This window comes from Sinohyriopsis cumingii, chromosome 2 (genome assembly GCF_028554795.1).
Source record: "Sinohyriopsis cumingii isolate HCF-2022 chromosome 2, ASM2855479v2, whole genome shotgun sequence".
Taxonomy (NCBI): Eukaryota; Metazoa; Mollusca; class Bivalvia; order Unionida; family Unionidae; genus Sinohyriopsis; species Sinohyriopsis cumingii.
In genome coordinates this window covers 3,641,208-3,663,187 of record NC_142962.1, presented here as the reverse complement: position 1 = coordinate 3,663,187, position 21,980 = coordinate 3,641,208, and the positions used below count along the sequence as shown (strand labels likewise).

Genomic DNA, 21,980 nt, shown 5'->3' with positions numbered 1-21,980 from the left:
GAATTGGGCATAATTTATAGGAGACAAATACCTGAACAAACTTTATGCTAATATAATGTTCTGAAAATAAATATAAGTATGAATTGGACAAGATCACATAATGAACTATGACCTCACCAAAGAAAGTACACTATAATGGTATATTTTTCATGATACACAGTGAAACACTGTTAATCTACATTCTATATTTGTGAATATCTTAGAATCCAAAATAATAATTGATGGGAAATCAGACTTCCAAAATGTTTAATATTTTAGCCTTTCTGACATCAATCCATATTTCCTGGCAAGTGTCCAAATTATGGGGATTTCACTGTACACTATGCTTCCAACTTTATCTTATATGCATGAAAAGCTCATTAAAAACTGGAAATTTTACAAAACAAAACTTTTCACAATACATATTTTCCAAAGAATGTAATAAGAACTGACTTTGTAGGAGATTTCTGTGCACATGGTATATCCATGTGTAATGATTGGCTCTTCATCTGCCCCTCTGCCATCCCAACAGTCCAACTCTATACATCGACAGCCACTCAGGAGACACTGACGGTACATCTCAACAACCGACTTTCCCGTCAACTGGTGACCTTTCAAAGATGAACAACAGTTTGTGCAACATTTGATGGGAAAAGTATTATACTGTATATACTCTCTTATAAGACAAGTCCGACTGTAAGCTGCACAGACCCAGATCTATGGCTCATTATGCAACAGCAGATCTGGGTCTGTGCATTTTGTCAGGAGTACTGAGTAGAACAAACAACATAGAGCCTGATCTGCAGATGCATTTTGATACAGCAAATCAAGATTTTTGTTGCTTGCAGTTTGACTCGACTTATAAATGAGTAAAATGGTAAGCTTGTTGCAAGCTTGGCACTAGATCCTATAAGCCAAGAAATAAGTCATACACAATTGTACAAGAACTGATTTTATGTCCTGGTACAGTCATATCTCCTGATTTCTAAGGTAAAAACAAATCAACATACTATTCCACATCTACGTGTCATTAGCTTGGCTGTGTAGATCATTTCAAAATATAGTAATGAAGCAGCACTGAACATATAAAATTGTTGTTATTGTAGGGTTTAACGCCATTTTGCAGCACAAGATAAGCTATAGATGGTGAAAAGTATAAATGGTGGAGGAAGAACCTGAGAAGACCCCAGAAAGAACCACCAACCCACAAGAACATAAAATAATCACATATTCCAATTCAGTTACAACATCTTTTGGTACAAGCTACTTTTCTGTTAATATGCAAAGGGTTTACTGACACATCAGCACAATGCTGAGTGTGTGTGTGTGATTTGGATTTTTAACGTAGCTTTTAACAATTTTTCAGTCATACTGCTATGATGTCTGCAGTGTGACAGTTTAAAGTTATGTCTAGCACTGGGGCATCATGCCGCAGACATGTAGCATGATGTCCCACCCAGTTACATTATCCTGACACCAGGCTGAGCAGTCCTAACACGAACCTCTTAATGCTGAGCGCCAAGCGAGGCAGCTGTTAGTACCATTTTTGTAAGTCTTTGGTATGACTCAGCCGGGGATCGAACCCATGACCTCCCGCATCCGCACAATGCTGAGAAAGATTGGATATAACAAAAGACCAACAAAACCAAGAAAAAAGCCCAAAATGTGTAAAATTAAAACAATATATAATTATAAAAAAACTATAAAACATTAACTCTAATAAGATGTTCATCTCAACTGGATCATTATCACCGGACACCTCCCATTGCAAAAAGGATGCATCTATAAATCCATCTTCCAATATGAGGGTGGGCCCATAACAGGCCCACTATACATCCCCAAGACCACAGGGGATTTCTTCAAGTGTCTGCTCGATACACCAAGGTGTAGATATGGTTATCACATTGGAACCTTCTCTACCAAAGATGGATGCAAAGACTAAAAAACATATTCTGCCAACATCTGATCTGTCAGGAGTACACTGCTTACGTTACTATACATTATTAGGATAGGACATTACACAAATACAGTTTAAATTAAAACTATACCTGTTAGGTATGTGTTATGGGATGAATTGATGAAGTAATGACTCAATGGATGTGTCATGTCATGACTCAGATCTAGTTTGTCGGGAGGAATCACGTTGTTCACTTCGCACATCAGAAACTTCAAGAACCCCTCCTGAGAAAAATGGCCTGAAGAAAAAGACGTGAGCATTACAATTTATTTATTAACACCATTTCATATTCAAAAACTTTTGCACTACTTTTGTGTCATCGTACCAAAACAATTTAGGTCATGCTGAGGAACAAACAACAAAACAAATCCAAACCTATTTGTCCTCTTCTGCTGTCATACATGGAGTATAAGCATAAAAGGGGGGGGGTAGGTAATCTAAATACATATATATAGTGCAGATTAAAAAAAAATAAACAATGATAGGACTTGCAGATATACATACAAATATTTTGGTACACTTTTTCAATTTTTTTTAGCATGAATCCCACAGTCCAGCATTCTACAACAGACATTAAGAATATGAATTATAAAGAGAGCAATAATTGAAAATCTGTACAACAAATTTAATCATGCCCTCAGTAACAATTTCAAGAATGTAGTCATGATGATACCTCATCAAGATATTAGAATGTAAACAATAATAACCTCGCTGCAACAGAAAAACTTTTAGCTATTTATTTCAGCTCGGAAAATGATAGAAAACAAAAACTTCACAGAATTTTAAGGGATTTATTAAATCAAAGCTTGAAAATTCATCACACAGCACCGCATGAATGGCCCTAGCAAGCGAAAGGCTGTACTCAATTTTCAATATTACATATCTTGTAAGTCCTGACAAAAAATCTAAAGAAACAGAACTAGATTTTACAATATTTAAAAATACTAGCAAATCATAAAAGAAGGACACAAATTCATAAGATGTTCCTTTCTGGTGTTAATAACTTTCAGCTTTCTGCATCATGTGATGTAATCTGAACGACCCTAAATGCTTGCTGAAACTCTGTAATTAAGAAGGTATTCAAATTGTGCTTTATATGCTTAAAAAGAAATCACTGTTCCTGGCCTGGACAATCTTTCAATTATCTTGAAAATAAGGTTTATCATTATTAAGATAACAAGTAGACCCCCCAAAAAATGCAGTTTTCAAACTAGGTGACAAAAGGAAATAATCAATGAAAAATGAAAACAAATTATTTCTGGTGCAGTATGAAAACCATAAAATCAAAAAGTGGGGAAAATAAATAATTGGAGAAACTTCCAGGATTCAACAGTTTCTCATGATTTATGCTGCTTATTCCTTTTGGCACTACCCCCCCCCCCACATGTCAATTACTCTGGGTCACAACACAAAATTGGTTAAATAAACGTCTTTATCCAAAGACTGCATACATAAAGTTATGCTTTGAAAATAAAGAGGAGCCTTGTTAATCCAGATTCCATTTATCGAGAAACCTTGCTATCTGGACATAATTCAACGGGAACAGAATTCCTTAATTTGCTCCCTTAATCAAGAAATCCATGTTCTGGATCCGGAAATCAAAATCGGGGACCAAAGTGTAAAATTACTATAAAACTTGTGTTGATAATTTGGAAATAGAAATAATGTCCAAAAATAATAAAATTCAAAAAATCATAGAAAATACAGTCAGATAACGGATTCATCTAAGCAAATCTGGAGGTGTCAATGTATCAATCTCTGATTGGTCAAATTCTAGTGTTATGTTAAAGTTATCAATTGAACACATGATCACGTGTGTTGAAAAACTAAACGTGACCATATTGTAACCAGTGATTGTACAAACAATGTTTTAGCTAGTCAACGATGGGGGTGTTAATAATTAAACAAACACACTGGGATCAAATTGTCCATCTTTTTGACATAACATATGGTTAACAAATTAAGTGTGTCATTAAGCCGCTTTGTTGTTTACCAATTGTATGTAACAATCACAGTTTATTGATGGCTGTACAAATACAGTTGATTGATTTAAGCTGTGGACAGTATAGGGCTTCGTTTCAGAATAAAACTGGATGTCAGTTATCAGCTCATTAGCAGCTATAACAGTTGTAATATACAACTTAAAAAAATGACTGCATTTTATTAGTTTACCAAAATCATTTAACTTAGATATCAGTTTGTATTCATTGTACTTTTTAGCATATATTATGGTGACACCATCAATCAAGCATAGACGAGTAGAGATACCAGTCAGCATAAAAAAGATTTGCCAGCCCAAAGAAGATCACCCAAAAGCTACCATTCATGATAAATGCCAGCATATTATAGATTACTCATGCTTAGACATTGGCAAGTTGACAGTTGCAGACATCATAAAAAAAACAAGGCAAATGGTTGTCCATAGCTGCCGACTCAGCAGACCTAACCTGCACTCACCACGCATAATATCAGCAAGTCGATGGTTCTCAGACATGTTGGCCCACCATGCCACTGTCAATGATGAAATGCTCACTGCCAAGGCAAAGATACTTGAGACCAACTCGGTATCACCGTCTTTGCCTATTCTTGTGGTTGGTTACAAGAATCAGCGGGGCATCAAACACAAATTGTATGAGGGAGAAGCAGATAGTGCAGGCTGGCAGAGAAGAACTACAGCGACTACTGCAAGAGTATGACCCACAACAGATATTCAACCTTGTCAAAACTGGATTGTTTTTCCAACTGGGGCCAAAACTAAAGTTTAGCAACCCACAACATTAAAGACACCAAAAAGTCAAAGAATAGGATCACCATGGCACTCACTGCAAATGCAACAGGGACCATCAAATTTAAACCATTTGTCATCACTCAGTCAACAGACCTAGGTATTTTGGCAAAACTTATATAACCCCGACACATATGTGAGATACAGACACAACTGCAAAGCTAGGATGATGGCAGAACTTTTCATCCACTGGTTGAATGACTACAATAGACAGATGAGGGAAGCCAAATGCCTAGTCATCTTACTTTAGTCAACGCTGCAAGCCACACACAAGGGGACATTCAATTACGCAATGTAAAACTAAACTTCCTTCCACCAAATACAACAACACACATTCAGCCAATGGATACTGGCATAATACATACATTCAAGGCCCACTACAGGAAACAACTGGTTAGACATTACACTGACTGTAGTGAGCAAGGCAAGGTTCAAACTGTGGACATTAGGCAGGCAATACATATGGTAATGACAGCATGGGGTTCAGTGACCCAAACTACAATCTCAAACTGCTTTAGACACGTACAGATCATACCAACACCAATTACTACTGTCGAAGATATTGATGATGGAGATGACATGCCATTAAGTGAGCTCAGATCTAGCAAGAAGCCTTCCCACCCAGGTTGAGATGTCTGCCGAGGAATATGTACAGATAGACGACATGGAAGAAACAGGGCAACAACTCAACAATGGTGACATTTTAACCCTGGTATCAAAAGATGAGGTTCCAGACAGTGCTAATGAAGAAGATGATGCCACTAGCGATCCCAAGGGAAAAGACATTACCATCAACCAAGCCAATGACAGCATAACAACACTCGTTTCTTATCTTGAACAGATGTCAGGAATATTCACTAGCAATAACATAAAAAAATAGCAAAGCCCTTCAGAATCTATTGACACTATCGTTAATCATTGCCAATCGATCTGCCGAAGAATCCAGGCAAGCAAACGTTAGTTTTCTTCAGGAAACTAACATAATATGTATGTACAGTACATACATGTACATAGTGTGATGTGTTCGATGTGTTAATCGTTTAAACTTATATTTATTGAACGTGTATGATTGATGCATTTACTGTGCATGTACAAGTGCAAGTTATAATAATAATGTGAAATAAACAAGCCAAATGATGTATTCATTAATTTATTTCAACCTTTACTGAATATACAGTACATTTACAGCTATTATGTATACGTACATGTATATGGTATGATGAAATCAAAAAATAAAAATGTACATGATTCAATTATCGGGAAAACTTGTTAATCCGGACATATTCACTGGAACAAAGGTGTCTAGATTAATGAGGCTCCTCTGTATTTGACAATGTTATTGCTGTTATCATTTTCTGTATCTGACAACTAACCCCCTCCCAGTGACAGTAGTTCATGATGACCCAAGAATGGATGCTGTACAATAACTACCTGGTTTGATGAATTTCTTTAAGAGATGAGGTAATAGACAGACAGACAGAGGCATGGTTGGATAATTGGACAAGATATCACAATTATATCCACACTTGATATTTAAACATGGGAATTACAATTTAATAATGTGCAGAAAATGTGTTAACATTTGTGACGAGTGAAATCAGCTAAAAGGCTGAGGGAGAAATTGAAACTATTGTGAAAGGCATGTATTATGTTAACCCCATTGCTCGAACAGAAATTTAACCAAAAGTGTTAGGAGTGATACAGGGATAAAGTTAAGTATGCAGTTATGTTTCATACCAAACAGGAAGTGAACTACCATATATATTTACTTACAAGATCTGTCCAATAGCAAACTGCATGAACCCAGATCTGCCATGGCATAATGTACTGGCAGATCTGGGTCTATTTGTTAAGGGTAGTCAGTAGAACAAACAACACCTGATCTACCAGTGAACTATGTGACAACAAATCAGGGTGTATGTTGCTTGTAGCTGGGCTGGACTTATAAACAACTATATATGGTAGGTGATTTCACTAATAGAAATATAAGTGATGAAAATAGTGTGTACTTCTTTACCCCATTATTCCACCAATGGGTATGACCCAGGAACAAGAGTGGAGAAAAAGACTTCCTCATGCCAATCATCACAACTCCCCACTCCCCACCCCAAGCAAACTACTGAGCATGAAGCAGAGCTGCATGAAATTGATTAACTAATGATTACCATGTATTAAATGTCATTTTATCACCAAAACTGAGAAAAGATCATTTATCTGCCTTGTAAATTCTTGGAAAAGTTGCGAGGATAGACATATCACAGATTTGTCAATTCAGAAATTGGCAAAATTTGCTGTCATGGGTAACTTGTGGGTTTTGTATTGTGTGCAACGCAACCATCTTTCCTTACACATTTAAGTGATGTCCATGGTATAATAATAGTACATCTTAATTTCAAATTAATTGATCCCTTGTTAGTTAAATTTAGGCAGAAAAAGCAATGTCTTTCCATACAAAGATTCATATGCAAATGGCACTAGGAATATTGAGCATGTACTATATGTGAATTAAACCAATATGGTAGAAATTCTGATTTTTGAAGAAATAAAAAACAAAATGAAATTGTTCGAGACAAATGATTAGGAAATCTGATCGACTATAACAGTCCTGAATATTAAATAACTGAAATAAGCCAAATATATTTGTCCCTGAACAAGAAATAGAGCTATCAGAAGACAGTAAAGCTCTTCTGTACATATTTGTAAGTATTTTATAATCACAATATTAATGTTGATTGATGATACTGGCCAAGTGGTAGATGCCGATATTTGTGTAGTACTCTAGACAGTTTGTATGGAGAATAAATAATCTTTTAAGAGCACAGGATTCAGTAAGGGATCACATGCATCAGGGATTAATTAAGATATCTGCAACAAACTGACAGTGAATGATGCCAAACTAGTTTTTATCTAGCTTAGGTGCTGATGATTCTTATCGAGTCACTGTCAAAACCAATGTTTAAAAAAAAGAAAAAAACAAAAAACAAAACAAAAATAAAATTTACACAAATATTTATAATGAAATTAAAAATTTAAAAATGTCTGATGTTTCCATTGATGGCTTTAACTTGACTGATGATGTTGATACTGACCTGAAAAAGTCAGCACTAAAGTGCCACTAATGTAAAGTGGTTTTCCTGTAAATTGTATCATGAATATTCTATTGTTTCTGCAATGCGAATAATGACCATTGCAACAACACCAAGCAGAACTAAAAGAAAAAGTACCTGCAGTAATTACAAGTTATTGAATAATGAGAAAAAGTAAGCAGATGATTTTATCTGTACGTCATTGACCTTTTGGAGTCTTCTTGGTTAAAGCCACTTGGCTTCATTGTTCTAAGACTTTATCCAATATTCATACAGCTGATTGGATGACAAAGAAGCTGGAAAGAAGTCTTGCTGCAGAACACATCTTTTCCAGTGGCTGCTGGCTTTCACTAATGTAACACTAACTGCAATTGCTCACAACCCCAAATGGAGTTCAAAAGCCAAAAAAGACAAATCTTAATGGATGCCTTAGAACACTGACACTATATGACTCAAACTAACACGAGTCCAAGAGGACACCATTTTTTCTCAAGTTCTTCATGGTGTCATTATTGCTATGGTTACACTGGACAACAAATTTTTACAAAAGTCATGTTACTGAAATAAAATTAGTCAATTCTTATCAATTTTTATGTGCTGAACTCGAATATGACAGTCAAATTGCAAAATTGGCTCTAGTTTTTTTGTAATCTGCAAGAAATTAATGTTTACATAACGAAATGCATTCCAATAGTAAAAGGTCAACTGTAATAGCCTACCTATAAAAAATCAAGTCATTGACTACATCTTAGATTTCTTCGCCTGTCTCTTGTACAGCTGTTCGGGAGCATCTCTGAGGAGTGTCCAGCAGTAGTCAGCCAGCATTGTAGTGGACCATTTTCCCTGGTATCTTTGTTCCATTGTTGCGATATCTTGATGAAAACGTTCGCCGTGTTCATCACTAACAATACCACAGTTGCTAGGAAAGAAATCCAAATGGGAATGAAGGAAGTGAATCTTTAGAGACATATTGCAGCCAAGTTTCTTATACTTCATCAACATGTCTTCTACCAGTTCCTTATAGTTTTCTGCCCTAACATTTCCGAGGAAGTTTGTAGAAACTAGGCGAAAAGCATTCCATGCTTGTTTCGCGTCACCTTCCAGCAAGTTGTTGAACCGGTCATCTTTGAAAAGCTCTCGAATCTGAGGACCCACAAAAACTCCCTCTTTAATCTTTGCTTCGCTGAGCCGAGGGAATTTTTCATGCAGGTATCGGAATGCTGGCAAAGTCCGCTCAATGGCTTTCACGAAGTTCTTCATCAAACCTAGTTTGATGTGAAGGGGTGGTAGCAAGATTTTCTGAGCCTCAACCAGAGCTGGGTGTTGGATATTCTTCTCTCCAATGGCTACATTCTGCCTGTGAGTCCATTCCTTCCTCATGTAGTGCATTTCCCTTGCTCGGCTATCCCACTCGCATAAGAAACACATGTATTTTTTATATCCTTGCTGCAGTCCCATTAAAAGGGCAACTACCTTCAAATCACCACAGAGGTGCCAGCTGTACTTGTTATACTCAGTGGAATTCAGTAGCTGCCTTAAGTTATCGTATGTCTCTTTCATGTGGACAGCATACGCTACTGGAATAGATGGAAGAATGTTTCCATTGTGCAAAAGCACAGCCTTGAGACTCAGTTTCGAAGAGTCCACAAATAGTCTCCATTCTTGTGGGTCATGAGTGATTTTTAAAGCATTCATGAGGCCCTCAATATCGGAACAGAATATCAGATTACTTTCCTTTCTGAAGAAAGGCTCCAATTGCTGGTGGCGCTTTCGATATGCAGTAATTGTGACATCTTCTTCTAGAAGATTCCATTGTTGGAGTCTTGATCCTAGCAATTCTGCCTTGTTCTTTGATAAGTCCAAATCACGAATCAGGTCATTTAGTTCTTCCTGTGTTATTCTGTGTGGGGTTGATGATGCACCACAGTGAAAATCTGGATCACTGCATGCTGATGACCAGGAGAAGAACAGGTCGACTCACCTTTGTCTTCGTCAAATGAATCAAGAGAATATTCTGCTGGAGGTTCTGGAATAGGAAGTCCCTCACCATGTGGAACTGGTCTCAATGCAGACGGAATGTTTGGGTAGACTATTCTCGACTTCTTTCGCTTCGTTATTCCGCCGGAAAGAGGAGGAACCAAGCAGAAGTAACAGTCATTTAGGTGGTTGCTTGGCTCTCTCCACACCATTGGGACTGCAAACGGCATTGATGACCTTTTGCAATTCAACCACTGTGAAAGCTGTGTTGTACATGTAGCACAGCATATATGCGGAGCCCAAGGCTTGTCTTGGTCACCAACCTTGCATCCGAAGTAAAGATGATATGCCTTCTTCACTTGAGAATTGATACTTTTCTTCTGGTTGGCAAATGTCACTTCCCCACAAATATAGCAAAAATTGTCCGCGGTATTAACACAATTTCGAGGCATTACTGTTCTTTATTGTACGTAAATGGATAAAATAATAAGTTTTATGTAACAGTAGCTTGAACTGTCTCGCACAACGTCTAAAATATTTTAAATGCTGAACCTATCTGATTGGGCTTTATATAGTACACTGCTTACGTCAGCTTCAGCAGCCGCCTGGCATTAGTATAATAGGCCTACACATGTATAGTACACTGCTGACGTCAACTTACTTCAGCAGCCGCATGGCATTAGTATTGCATTGCATCAGAAAATGATACAATCAACTGTGGATGATGTGAGCATGATGGTATTATGCAATGTTACATCATTATTCCGGATGTTGCTGCAGTCCTACTGGAGAAATTTACACAGTGAAACATAGAAAATGAGGTATATGAATATCTTCAAAACGAGAGCCAATACAAATTTTTCACGGTTATATTCGTGTTCGGCACACCAAAATACTACAGACTAGGGCCTTTTCAAGTCAGTAATGATTTCACTGTTGACCAGTGTTATTACTCCCACTATAGCTCCCCCTTTTGCAGGTCAATCAGTCAAGCTGAAGCCAACAGTAAAAACAAACATTTTCAAACTTTAATTCCATTACAAATAATCATGAAAACATTTCTTAATTTCAACACTTTTTATTTTTATTGTTTGTCTCATATCTATTTTGGGTTGACCTTTCACAAAGCCTCATTGAGAGACAAAAGTACTATGGCTATTTAAAAACTACTTTGGCACTGTTTGTTGCAATATATGTATCTATGACAACAGGGACAATAACATCGACACTAAGGGTACAGTATAAGCTCTCCTGCAATTCCATACTTCCATGCAGGCAAGATATAAAAAAAACCTGACAGATGTGGCCTACAGGAAGTAAGAAACAATGCAACATAGTCATTCCAGGCCGTACAAGTAGCTTATTAATAAATATTAATAGTACTTCTGGATAATGCTGCAAATAAAAATGAAGATTAACATGTACTAAACAGAAAAGTATTCGTGAAAAGGTCAAATGATTCCCAACAAAAATGCGTACCATATTTTACTATCTGTATGAATCACATTCAGCAAAATGTCAATACAGTACAACTTAACCAGTGTTTCTACTGGTAATCTACAACAACGGAGCCTCTTGATGGGATGCACCATAATGGCCAAAAAGAATTTTCAGGAATTCAAGGTATAAGCAGACAGGACAATTTCCTCCGCTGAACCTTTTGAGTGTTAAAACTGTAGTCTTGGGTAATAAAAAAATTTCAAATTAGCTGCTCTAGTGGATATAATGAATGTCAGATTGGCATCATTTTCATTTAAGAAGACATCATATTAAGTCTTCTTTTGAAAACCCCAGGATGATAATGACTTTCAGTTTTGGATACCACAAAACTACACACTGAGATCCCTTCCAACCACACTGGTACCATTTCCATTTAGTATGAACTAGCTGAAATGACCTACCATTTTCTAGAAGTGACAATAACAAGATCTTAAGATGGCTGCTGTGTTGGCCATAATGTATGACAGATTAGCACCATTTTCACTGATAACCAACTAGACATCATAATAAGTATTTCAATGCAAAGCCTGTTCTAACATGACCTTGTATTCAAGATTTTCAAGATGGTAAAAGTCCCATGTCAATCTGACTTGCCATTCAGAAGGAATTGCAATAACAAATATTTCAAGATGACTGCTTGGGCAGCTGTATTGGATGTATCAGCACCGTTTTCATTTAGGACAACCAGGCATCATAAAATGTCTTATGGTTGGAATCCCATGTCAATCTCACTTTCCATTTATGACGAGTAGCCATAACAAGGTTTTCAAGGCAGACGGACAGGTGATGACCATACCATAAGCTATTCTTCTCTATGGCCAGTAAAAAAATCTTTAATCATGCTTGTAATGGATAAGTACAAAAACAACAAATTTCAGTTGCTACTCTTCAGGCAGAGATTTTAGTATCAGCTAACCTGTACCACCAATCAGTCAAAGCAAAAAAACTTAAAATACAGATCTAAGTAAAACTTCAACCATACTTGTATAACTGGATTAACACTTACATTGGCGATAATTTGCAATAAAAAATTAACTTAAAGTAAACAAGAATCACTTAAATATATAACATGTACTACCAGGTTCAATTTATTTGATCTACCAACTAAGTAGTGTAAAAAAAGGAGGAAGTAGTTGCTATCAATAGGTATCTGCCATTAACATATTATCATAAAACTGTGTGACAGACAACTAAGTTCCCTTTTTTAAATAAAAAAAAATTACAATATACATAGTCTTGCTAAATTGGAACTTCTTAAATACTTTTGGGTTCCCTAAAAAATGTACCATAAGTGACCTGCCCAGTGTTTAAATAGTCCTCTATGAAGATATCCACTTTTCCCCTTTGAATCACTGTGGCCTTGACCTTTGACCTTGTGACCCCCAAATCAATTGGCTTCTTCCTTACTGCAAGAGTAAGCCATCCACAAAATTTGGTGCATATCTGTAATGCAAAACCAATGTTATGCTGTAACCATTTTTCTTCTTTCAGTAACCTTTGACATTTATAACCTCAAAATCAATAGGCTTCTTCCTTACCCCAGTACAAGTCATCCACAAAGTTTGGTCCAGAAGCATGATGTAGAAATAATGTTATTGTGAACAAATTATTTTTATTCTTTCAGTCTATATAGCCTTGACCATGAGTTTTTGACTCAGATTAAGAGGGTTCTTCCTTGCCCCAAGGTCAAGCCATCCACAAAGTATAAATGTAGATGGTAAACAAGTTGAGCTATTATGCGGAAACCATTTTTCTTTCTGTCCATTACATTGATCTTTGAGTTTTTGACCTGAAAATTGATAGGGCTCTTTCTTCCCTCAAGTGCAAGCCATCCACAAAGATTGGCAACTGTACATCATGATGATGATGGAAAACTTGGGTTAGGGTTAATGATCAGAAATGAAACTGGAAACCTGTCATTCGCTGGGGGCAGTTGGACTCGGACAACATTACAACATAAAACACTTTGCCTTATAGTGGACATATAAATAAATGTTCTTGTAAACAAAGAAAATACCATATAACAAATGCCCTTAAAGGGACTGACACTCCATTGGGCAAACACAGTTTTGATGAATTGAAGAGAAGACCATTTCTTCATTGCAACTGTCGAGTCATGAAACTATCTCTGGTAATTTTCAGCAAAAGACAGTCATAGTGGTAGCCATATAGGATGCACAAATGATACCATTTTCACTAAGGACTGGGTCATAATGATCATCCATTCCATGGGAGTAGGGACAAAGGTTTTTAAGACTGTCATCATGGCAGTTATATTGGGTGTACAACTGACATTAGTTTCATTTAAAACAAATCGTTTTCATAAGACAGCTACTGGTTAAAAAAAACATATTCTTATGGCCATCCATTTGGAGAAGAGTAAAGATAAAAATATTTTCAAGATATGACTTACCATTTTTTTTGGAGTAGCAATAAAAAAATTCAAGATGGCTGCTGTAGTAGCCATATTGGATATGTCAGAGCAACACCATATTCATTGAAACCAACTGGACATCATTACTGATCTTCTGGTCAGAACCATACATCAGCATGACTATCTGTTGAAGGAGAGTTGTAATAACTATTTTTAAGATGGCATACCATGGTGGACATATTTGACACCATTTTTATTTAGGTCCAGCAATGAAAACTCCATGTTGATTGGTACAAACATCCATTCAGGAAGAGTAGCAATAAAAATTTCAAGACAGATGCTGTTGCATCTATGTTGGATGTTAGACTGGCACCATTTTCATTTAGGACCAACTAGACATCATAAGAAATCTTATGTGAAACCCCATATGACCATCCATTCAGGCAAAGTAGAATAGCAGAATTTTCAAGATGGCCATACTGAATGCCTGAGTAGTACCTTTTCCGTTTAGGATGAAATGGACCTTTAAAGAATGTGTGTAAAGTTTCAAGGCTATCCTGCAAGTACCATAGTTTCAGAGGAGTAATAATAAACCTAGACTAACAGATGGATGGATGATGGATGGACGATGGATGATTGACCCTGTACTAACAGTTGGATGGATAATGGATGACTGACCTGCACTAACAGATGGATGGATGATGGATCATTGACCTGTACTAACAGATGGATGGATGATGGATGACTGACCTGCACTAACAGATGGATGGATGATAGATGACTGACCTGCACTAACAGATGGATGGATGATGGATGACTGACCTGCACTAACAGATGGATGGATGATGGATGACTGACCTGCACTAACAGATGGATGGATGATGGATGACTGACCTGCACTAACAGATGGATGGATGATGGATGACTGACCTGCACTAACAGATGGATGGATGATGGAACACTGACCTGTACTAACAGATGGATGGATGATGGATGACCGACCTGCACTAACAGATGGATGGATGATGGATGATGGATGACCGACCTGCACTAACAGATGGATGGATGATGGATGATTGACCCTGTACTAACAGTTGGATGGATGATGGATGACTGACCTGTACTAACAGATGGATGGACAATGGATGATTGACCCTTTACTAACAGATGGATGGATGATAGAACACTGACCTGCACTAACAGATGGATGGATGATGGATCACTGACAGACCATTCCATAGACTTTTCTGGTCTGTGACCAGTAGAGCTAAAACGAAAATGTTCAGCTGGACTAGAAAAGCTATCCAACAAGGCTACAATCCATCACTATTATTTTTATCCTATTCCACTGAAATGTGACTGCAGCCCATAACATGCTTAGCTTATCGAAGACATTTTTTAAAATATAGTCTATGGGTACGATTATTGAAGACAACACAATGGATTATTTACAATCAACTAATGGAACTTTTTATTCTACAAGGCCTGCCTCCTCTTCCTAACAATGACAGACAACAGTTTGAGAAATAAACTGGGTCTGTCTTGCTTTTCCTATATGGTGATATTAAAATGAAGAGAAAAGCTATTACTGCCTAGCACTGTGGAGAAAAGTCGGGAAGGGTAACACAAGTAACCAAAGTTGTTGCTACATGACTGCTACATTTCAGAATCGGTGAGGCAAGTTAGGGCTTATAGCATGGGACTAAACCATATTAACCATCCATATGAAAAGTAACAATTTCATCCCATGAATATGTTACGTCATTTTAAAAGATTCCTTTTTCCTGTTGTTAAATTCTTGAAGTATTCTTTACTTTCACCCTAGTAATAACTATAAATAGCAAGGCATACAGTATTGCCTAGAACTTGCAACTACTATCATTTCATTACTCATCGGCTACTTTTCATTACCATAGTTAACATAAAACTAACACAGGCCGTAATAAGTTTACATCGTTCTTTTTGTCAAAAGTTACCAATTCAGTTGCCCTTATTCAACATCGTCCTGGATCCTTGTGTGACTCAAAAGTGTCTGCTAAACTCCACTCATAGCTTCACATCTTAAGACCATACCTACCATATTTCCTGACAGTGTTTTGTTTTTTTTTGAGACTCAAAAAAGTGTTTTTAGGTTGGGGTAGGTGGGGTCAGTGCATGTGAAAAAAGTGATCTCGTCCAATTAAGATTATTCTATCTTTTCATATAAGCCAATAGAAAATGACTGCAAATAAACAGAAAATAGTCTGTTTTATTTAAAGCATTTCATACACTAACAAATAAAAAAGTTGCTAGATTAAGTACTGAGTGCAAATGAATACCTTTTCACTGGAAAAGTTACAAAAATGTATTATTAAATCAAACAAATGATGTGTATACTATTACACTGCAGACATTAATGACCCTTTGTATCAGTTATGATTACAGAAAGCAAACAAATACTCATTGTTGGAACTTACTTGCAGGATATCAAATACAAAAGTTAGTTTATAAAAAACAAGTTCCCCCTGGAAGCCAACTTGGATTTCTTTTTCTGGTATTCAAGGGAATTTTGAAAATAAATTGAAACGATGGAACAGTTTTGAAACAGACACAATCTAGTGCTTCATGCACTTATATTGTTGGCCTAGTGTTACTGTGTTGGCCTAGAGTTTCCCAGAAGATTTGGAGGAGAATATAAAATCATTCCTTGAATTCGTAAGGCCATAAACGATGATGATTTCATTAACAATATGATCATTACCATGGATGAAACTCCAGTATACTTCGATCTCATTCCTGGATGGACTAGCAATAAGAAAGGGACTAAAAGTAAGAATTTGCATGACTGGTGCAGATAAACAAACATCAAACTTAGTCCTTGCAGTTTCTGCAGCAGGAGATGAGTTGCTTCCAATGATAATTATTTGTAGCATGAGAACTTGCAGATATCCAGGTACAGTTAAGAAGAAGGACTGGTTTGATAAGGAGGTGATGCTGCAGTGGATTAATGAGATTGCACAGTTTAATATTTTTTTAAAAATAAACTTTAAGTTTGAATGCATTTTCTGACATGTAAATTTCCAATGATTTAAAAGGTGTCCCACAACTTATGACTTGAAAAAATGACGTGTCCAAGAACATAAAGTGCACACACAAAAAAACTTCAAAAATTAATTTTTGCTGTCCCAACAAATATCGAAGACATATGGTACATACAGTCAATCACAATGACTGACCATTAGGGGAAGGGGGAGGGGGAGAATATTTTCATGTTTAATGGGGCTTTTACAGGGTCAAATATTAGATGGTATTTTAACAAGATTATGACAACAAATAATAAAGAGAACTAATCTGATTATTTGACATGTAACATGCTGGTGGTGCTTCAGTTTTGTGTGTGATTTGGATTTTTAACATAGCTTTAAAAAAAAAATCAGTCATGCTGCTACGATGTCTGCAGTGTGACAGTTTATAGTGATGTCTAGCACTGACGCATCATGCCGCAGACATGTAGCATGATGTCCCACCCAGTCACATTATTCGGACACCAGACCGAATAGTCCTAACACTAACCTCTTAATGCTGAGCACCTAGCGCGGCAGCTGTTAGTACCATTTTTCTAAGTCTTTGGTGTGACTTGGCTGGGGATCGAACCCACGACCTCCCGCATCCGAGGCGGACGCCCTAACCACTAGACCACTGGAGCGGTGCTTCAATATGTTGATATGTCATTTGCAGTGTAAGAAAAAAAAATGTTATCCACTGCTGCTGGGCTTCAAGAACAAAAACTCCATCAATCAGGAGTTCTGGAATTTATTTTTGATTGGCTTTGATTGCTTCATTGATAGCTTAATTGCCTCCTGAATCACCTTAAAAAATGAATCACACCTGAAACTATTCTGATGACTGCGATAATCATTCTTTGCATTTTATATACAGAATAAAATCTTACTCAAAAGAAAAGCTGCCACTGTTCATGAATTTGCTAATCTTTATTACAGATGGCTTAAACATTCTCATTCAAGGCAATGATGTGTACAGTAATAACCTTTGTTCTTCAACATACATTTAGCAACTCTTGGATTTACATAAAACTTAAAACAAATTGGGTTGTTCCATTCTGTGAACTTTACCTATGCAAATTAGCATAATAGGCTCCCCCAAATCAATCTTCAAAGGACTTAACACATGACCCTGGCTACTGTCAGCCAAGTAGGTATAGGTGGTTATTTATACCCCACCGCCTTGCCTTTTAATTGCTGTATAAATCACCCCAAGGATAGTTTTATGTGAGCTCTAAGCAGGATTGTTTATAATTTTTGCATGATACATATGATGGGGATGTAGTGCAATGTTTTTCTTTTGTTTGTTTTCTCTCTCAAAGATTACAGAAAATTGAGTTTCTTAAAACACAACTGTGTCATGGGATTTGATAGAAAAGGTGTTTTTTATTGTAACACGTCATGTTTTGGCAGGTATGGAAGACTCACTACTATGTAATAAGTAAAATCAGTCTCAAAATTAAATCTAACATTCTTCATTCAGCATGACCATATCTGAAGAAACAAAGGATGTCTGATGAATGTGCTCCAGCATATTCAAATGATGGAAACACTATTAATGATGCTGGTATCTCCACATTATGAGGAACCTGAAAATATTTACCCACATCAAAATTAAATAAGTTCGCAGTGCTGGTATTACTTCAAATATTGTAGATCTACTTTGCCCTTTGTGGAAAGAATAAGAAAGAAGTGCATAACAAATAATATAAATAAAAGGTCAAGCTGTTGTTGATTATGTGTAGTAAGTGGAAATTATTAGCAATTATACGTAGGTTGATGGAAATGGTATTTGTTCCATGACAAGACCAGATGGACAGGCTAATAAATTTGTCAAAAAGTAGAGGGTGGGCTTTATATTATCAGACACATCCATAGCAAATATTTGCCAAAATTATCAATCAAATAGTTAGTGGTCTTACCATGAAGATTAATAATGGATAAATATTGTAGTTTACTTTGTAGAAGCTCGTACGGTTTAAAAATGGACTGCTGATAGCCAGAAGAACAGGGAAAAATGACTGAACTCCACAAATTATATAACAATGGAAGTACAGAGAAAATGACTGAACTCCACAAATTATATAACAATGGACCAGATTAGAGTAAAAAGTAAACAGAAAATAAGAATGGATTGGATTGTAGTAAGAAAAATTACCGTGACCTCCATAAATTATACACCAATGAACCAGGTTATAGCAAGCAATACAGAGAAAATTACTACAAATTATATAATAGATCAGAATTTTTACAATCATAATCATGGAGTAGGCAGATTATGAGCTTTCTCCAATTGCTAAGAATGCCATTATGAATGCCAGTTCTGCACCCTGTGTAAATGTTCCGTATGTCTTACAGAACTTGTATGCATTTCAAGAAAGAGATCTAACATCTGTAGATGTTTCAAAACCAATCAGAAGTGAGTTTATTCAAAGCCAAACAGAAGAGATTTTATTCAAAGCCAAACAGAAATGAGTTTAATCAAAGCTAGTCAGAAGTGATTTTATTTAAAACCAATCAGAAGTGAGTTTATTCAAAGCCAAACAGAAGTGATTGCATTGAAAGCCAATCAGAAGTGAGTTTATTCAAAGCCAATCAGAAAAGAGTTTAATCAAAGTCAATCAGAAGTGATTTTATTATTTCAGAGCCATCAAACAGTCATCTGCATGCTATATACCAGGAGTTAATCTACACATATTGAATTATTAGTTGATTGAAAATATTTAAAACATTTAAAAACAAGTAAATTCTTTACATATTAATGTACCATAATGAGCATAAAACTATGTTATTGCATATGAGAGATCATAGCACTGATACCCTGAATGGATCTAATTAATGATCACAAATTATTTCAAATTTATATACATTACACATCTAAGTTATAAGATGTCACTAAAACAACAAACATTTCAACACTACATCATGTGCAATCACATGATTTCTACCACTAGCTACAAATCTGTATAGACACGCAAAATACATACAAGTTAAAAGCTGTCACTAAAACAAAAAAAATTTCAACACTACTAGATCATGTGTGATCACATGATTTCTACTACTAGCTATTAATCTGTCTAGACACACAAACTGAATTTTATACCACTCTAAATGGTTTGTTTCTAGCAACAAAATTAGACAAACTTGGTATGTGAGATTGCAATGAAAGAAGATATTCTTATGGCAGATACCTATGTATGAACAATAATTAAACCCAAAAGATAAATTCAAATAATGATAAACGAGTCCAAAATAAAATACCAGATTATGAAATGGTTCAAATAATAACTGTAACCATGCTGACAGGGAAATGTTGTAGCATGTCAAACATGCGAAGAGCTCTCTCTAACTTACCTGGCTCTGAGAATGAGAAAAGAAGGAATATAGATATATAAAGATATACATAGAATAATATACACACATATATACATATAGAAAAGTGAGAGCTATACATTGAAAAATATAGAATTATGTGAGAAAAGGACAGAATATCTAATGAAATGAAATGAAGATCTTAATACATTAGAACTCTAATGCAATCTGTAACAGGTACAACATGTCACAAACCTTTTAATATAAACCATGTATGCCCTTCTTATCACATAAACTGTGTATGAGCTCTTAATCACATAAACTGTACATGAACTTATCACATAAACTGTGTATGAGCTCTTAATCACATAAACTGTACATGAACTTATCACATAAACTGTGTATGAGCTCTTAATCACATAAACTGTACATGAACTTATCACATAAACTGTACATGAACTTATAAGCTGTGTAAGAAATTATCACAGACTGCATGAAATTATCGCATAAACTGTGCATGAACTTGTCACACAAACTGTGCATGAACTTATCACAAACTGTGTATAAGCTCTTAATCACAAACTGTGCATGAACTTATCACATAAGCTGTGTATGAAATTATCACATAAATTGTGCATGAACTTATTGCATAAACTGTGCATGAACTTACTGCATAAACTGTGCATGAATTTGTCACATAAACTGTGCATGAACTTATCACATAAACTGTGCATGAACTTGTCACACAAACTGTGCATGAACTTGTCACACAAACTGTGCATGAACTTGTCACACAAACTGTGCATGAACTCATCACATAAACTGTATGAGCTCTTAATCACATAAACTGTGCATGAACTTATCACATAAGCTGTGCATAAACTTATCGCATATGCATGAACTTATCACACAAACTGTGCATGAACTTGTCACATAAACTGTGCATGACTTATCACATAAACTGTGCACCATTTTAATTTAGTTTCATAAAGTCTTTGAATGAAAACCCCAAGCTGATGTGACCATTCATTTAGAAGAAGTAGTGATAACAAGGTTTTCTAGCTGGACAGTGTGGCAGACATATTGGACATCAGATTGGAACCACTTTCATTTAGCACTAACATGACAGTTTTCTTGTTAAAACATTGTGTCATTATGACTTTCCATTCTGGAGAAGAACTGATAACAAGATTTTCAAGATGGCCTCTGGGTGGCCATAATTGATCTCAGATTGGCATCATTTTTTGGGGAATGTCTTTAGATGAAAACACAATGTCAATATGACTTTCTGTTCAGGAGTAGCAGTGATAAGATTTTCAGGATGGATGCTTTTGGTGGCCATATTGGATGTCAGATCCATACCATTTTCATTTAGGACCAAGTAGACATCATACAAAGTCTTTTAGTGAAAACCTCATTTTGATAAAACCTCATTTTGATAAAACCAACCATTCAGGAGTAGTAGTGATAAGATTTCAAGACGACATCAGATCAGCACTTCTAACATAGGACCAACTAAACATCATAAATGAAGTCTTCCATTCAAGACGACATCAGATCAGCACTTCTAACATAGGACCAACTAAACATCATAAATGAAGTCTTCCATTCAAGATGAGTGGCAATTTCAATACCTTCATATGATGGCCACTATGGATTTAGATCAACACTTGTCATTAAGATCAACTGGACCCAAGTCAAAAAGACTTTCTCTTCAGGATGTGTTGCAATAACACAATTTTCAAGATGGTTTCAACAACGTTTTTATTTATAACCAACTTGACGTCATAAGACTTTCAGTGTAAACCCCATGTTGATAATGACCATATATTTAGAAGGAGTAGTGATTACAAAAGTTTCAATATGGCTACATCGAATGTCTGAACAGCACCATTTTCATTTAGGACCAGCAAAAACCTTATATAAATGTGCAAGTAAAATTTCATGGCAATTGTCCCAGTACATTAGG

General features: G+C 36.1%; 1 protein-coding gene across 6 annotated transcripts in view; it reads right to left on the bottom strand.

Moving 5' to 3' along the window:
• The window catches only part of LOC149804253 (1-phosphatidylinositol 4,5-bisphosphate phosphodiesterase beta-1-like), a 292,443-nt gene that overhangs the window by 128,668 nt on the left and 141,795 nt on the right, over positions 1-21,980 (bottom strand). For all 6 annotated transcript variants that reach the window (XR_016415204.1, XR_016415202.1, XM_089938161.1 and 3 more), the window contains 2 exons: positions 2,028-2,174; positions 433-590 (listed from right to left, as the gene is read on the bottom strand). Coding sequence is in view for 4 of the 6 variants with exons in the window: in XM_089938161.1 (XP_089794287.1) it covers positions 433-590; positions 2,028-2,174 (305 nt within the window). In the remaining 2 variants the exon portion in view is untranslated. The remainder of the gene's footprint in view (positions 1-432; positions 591-2,027; positions 2,175-21,980) is intronic.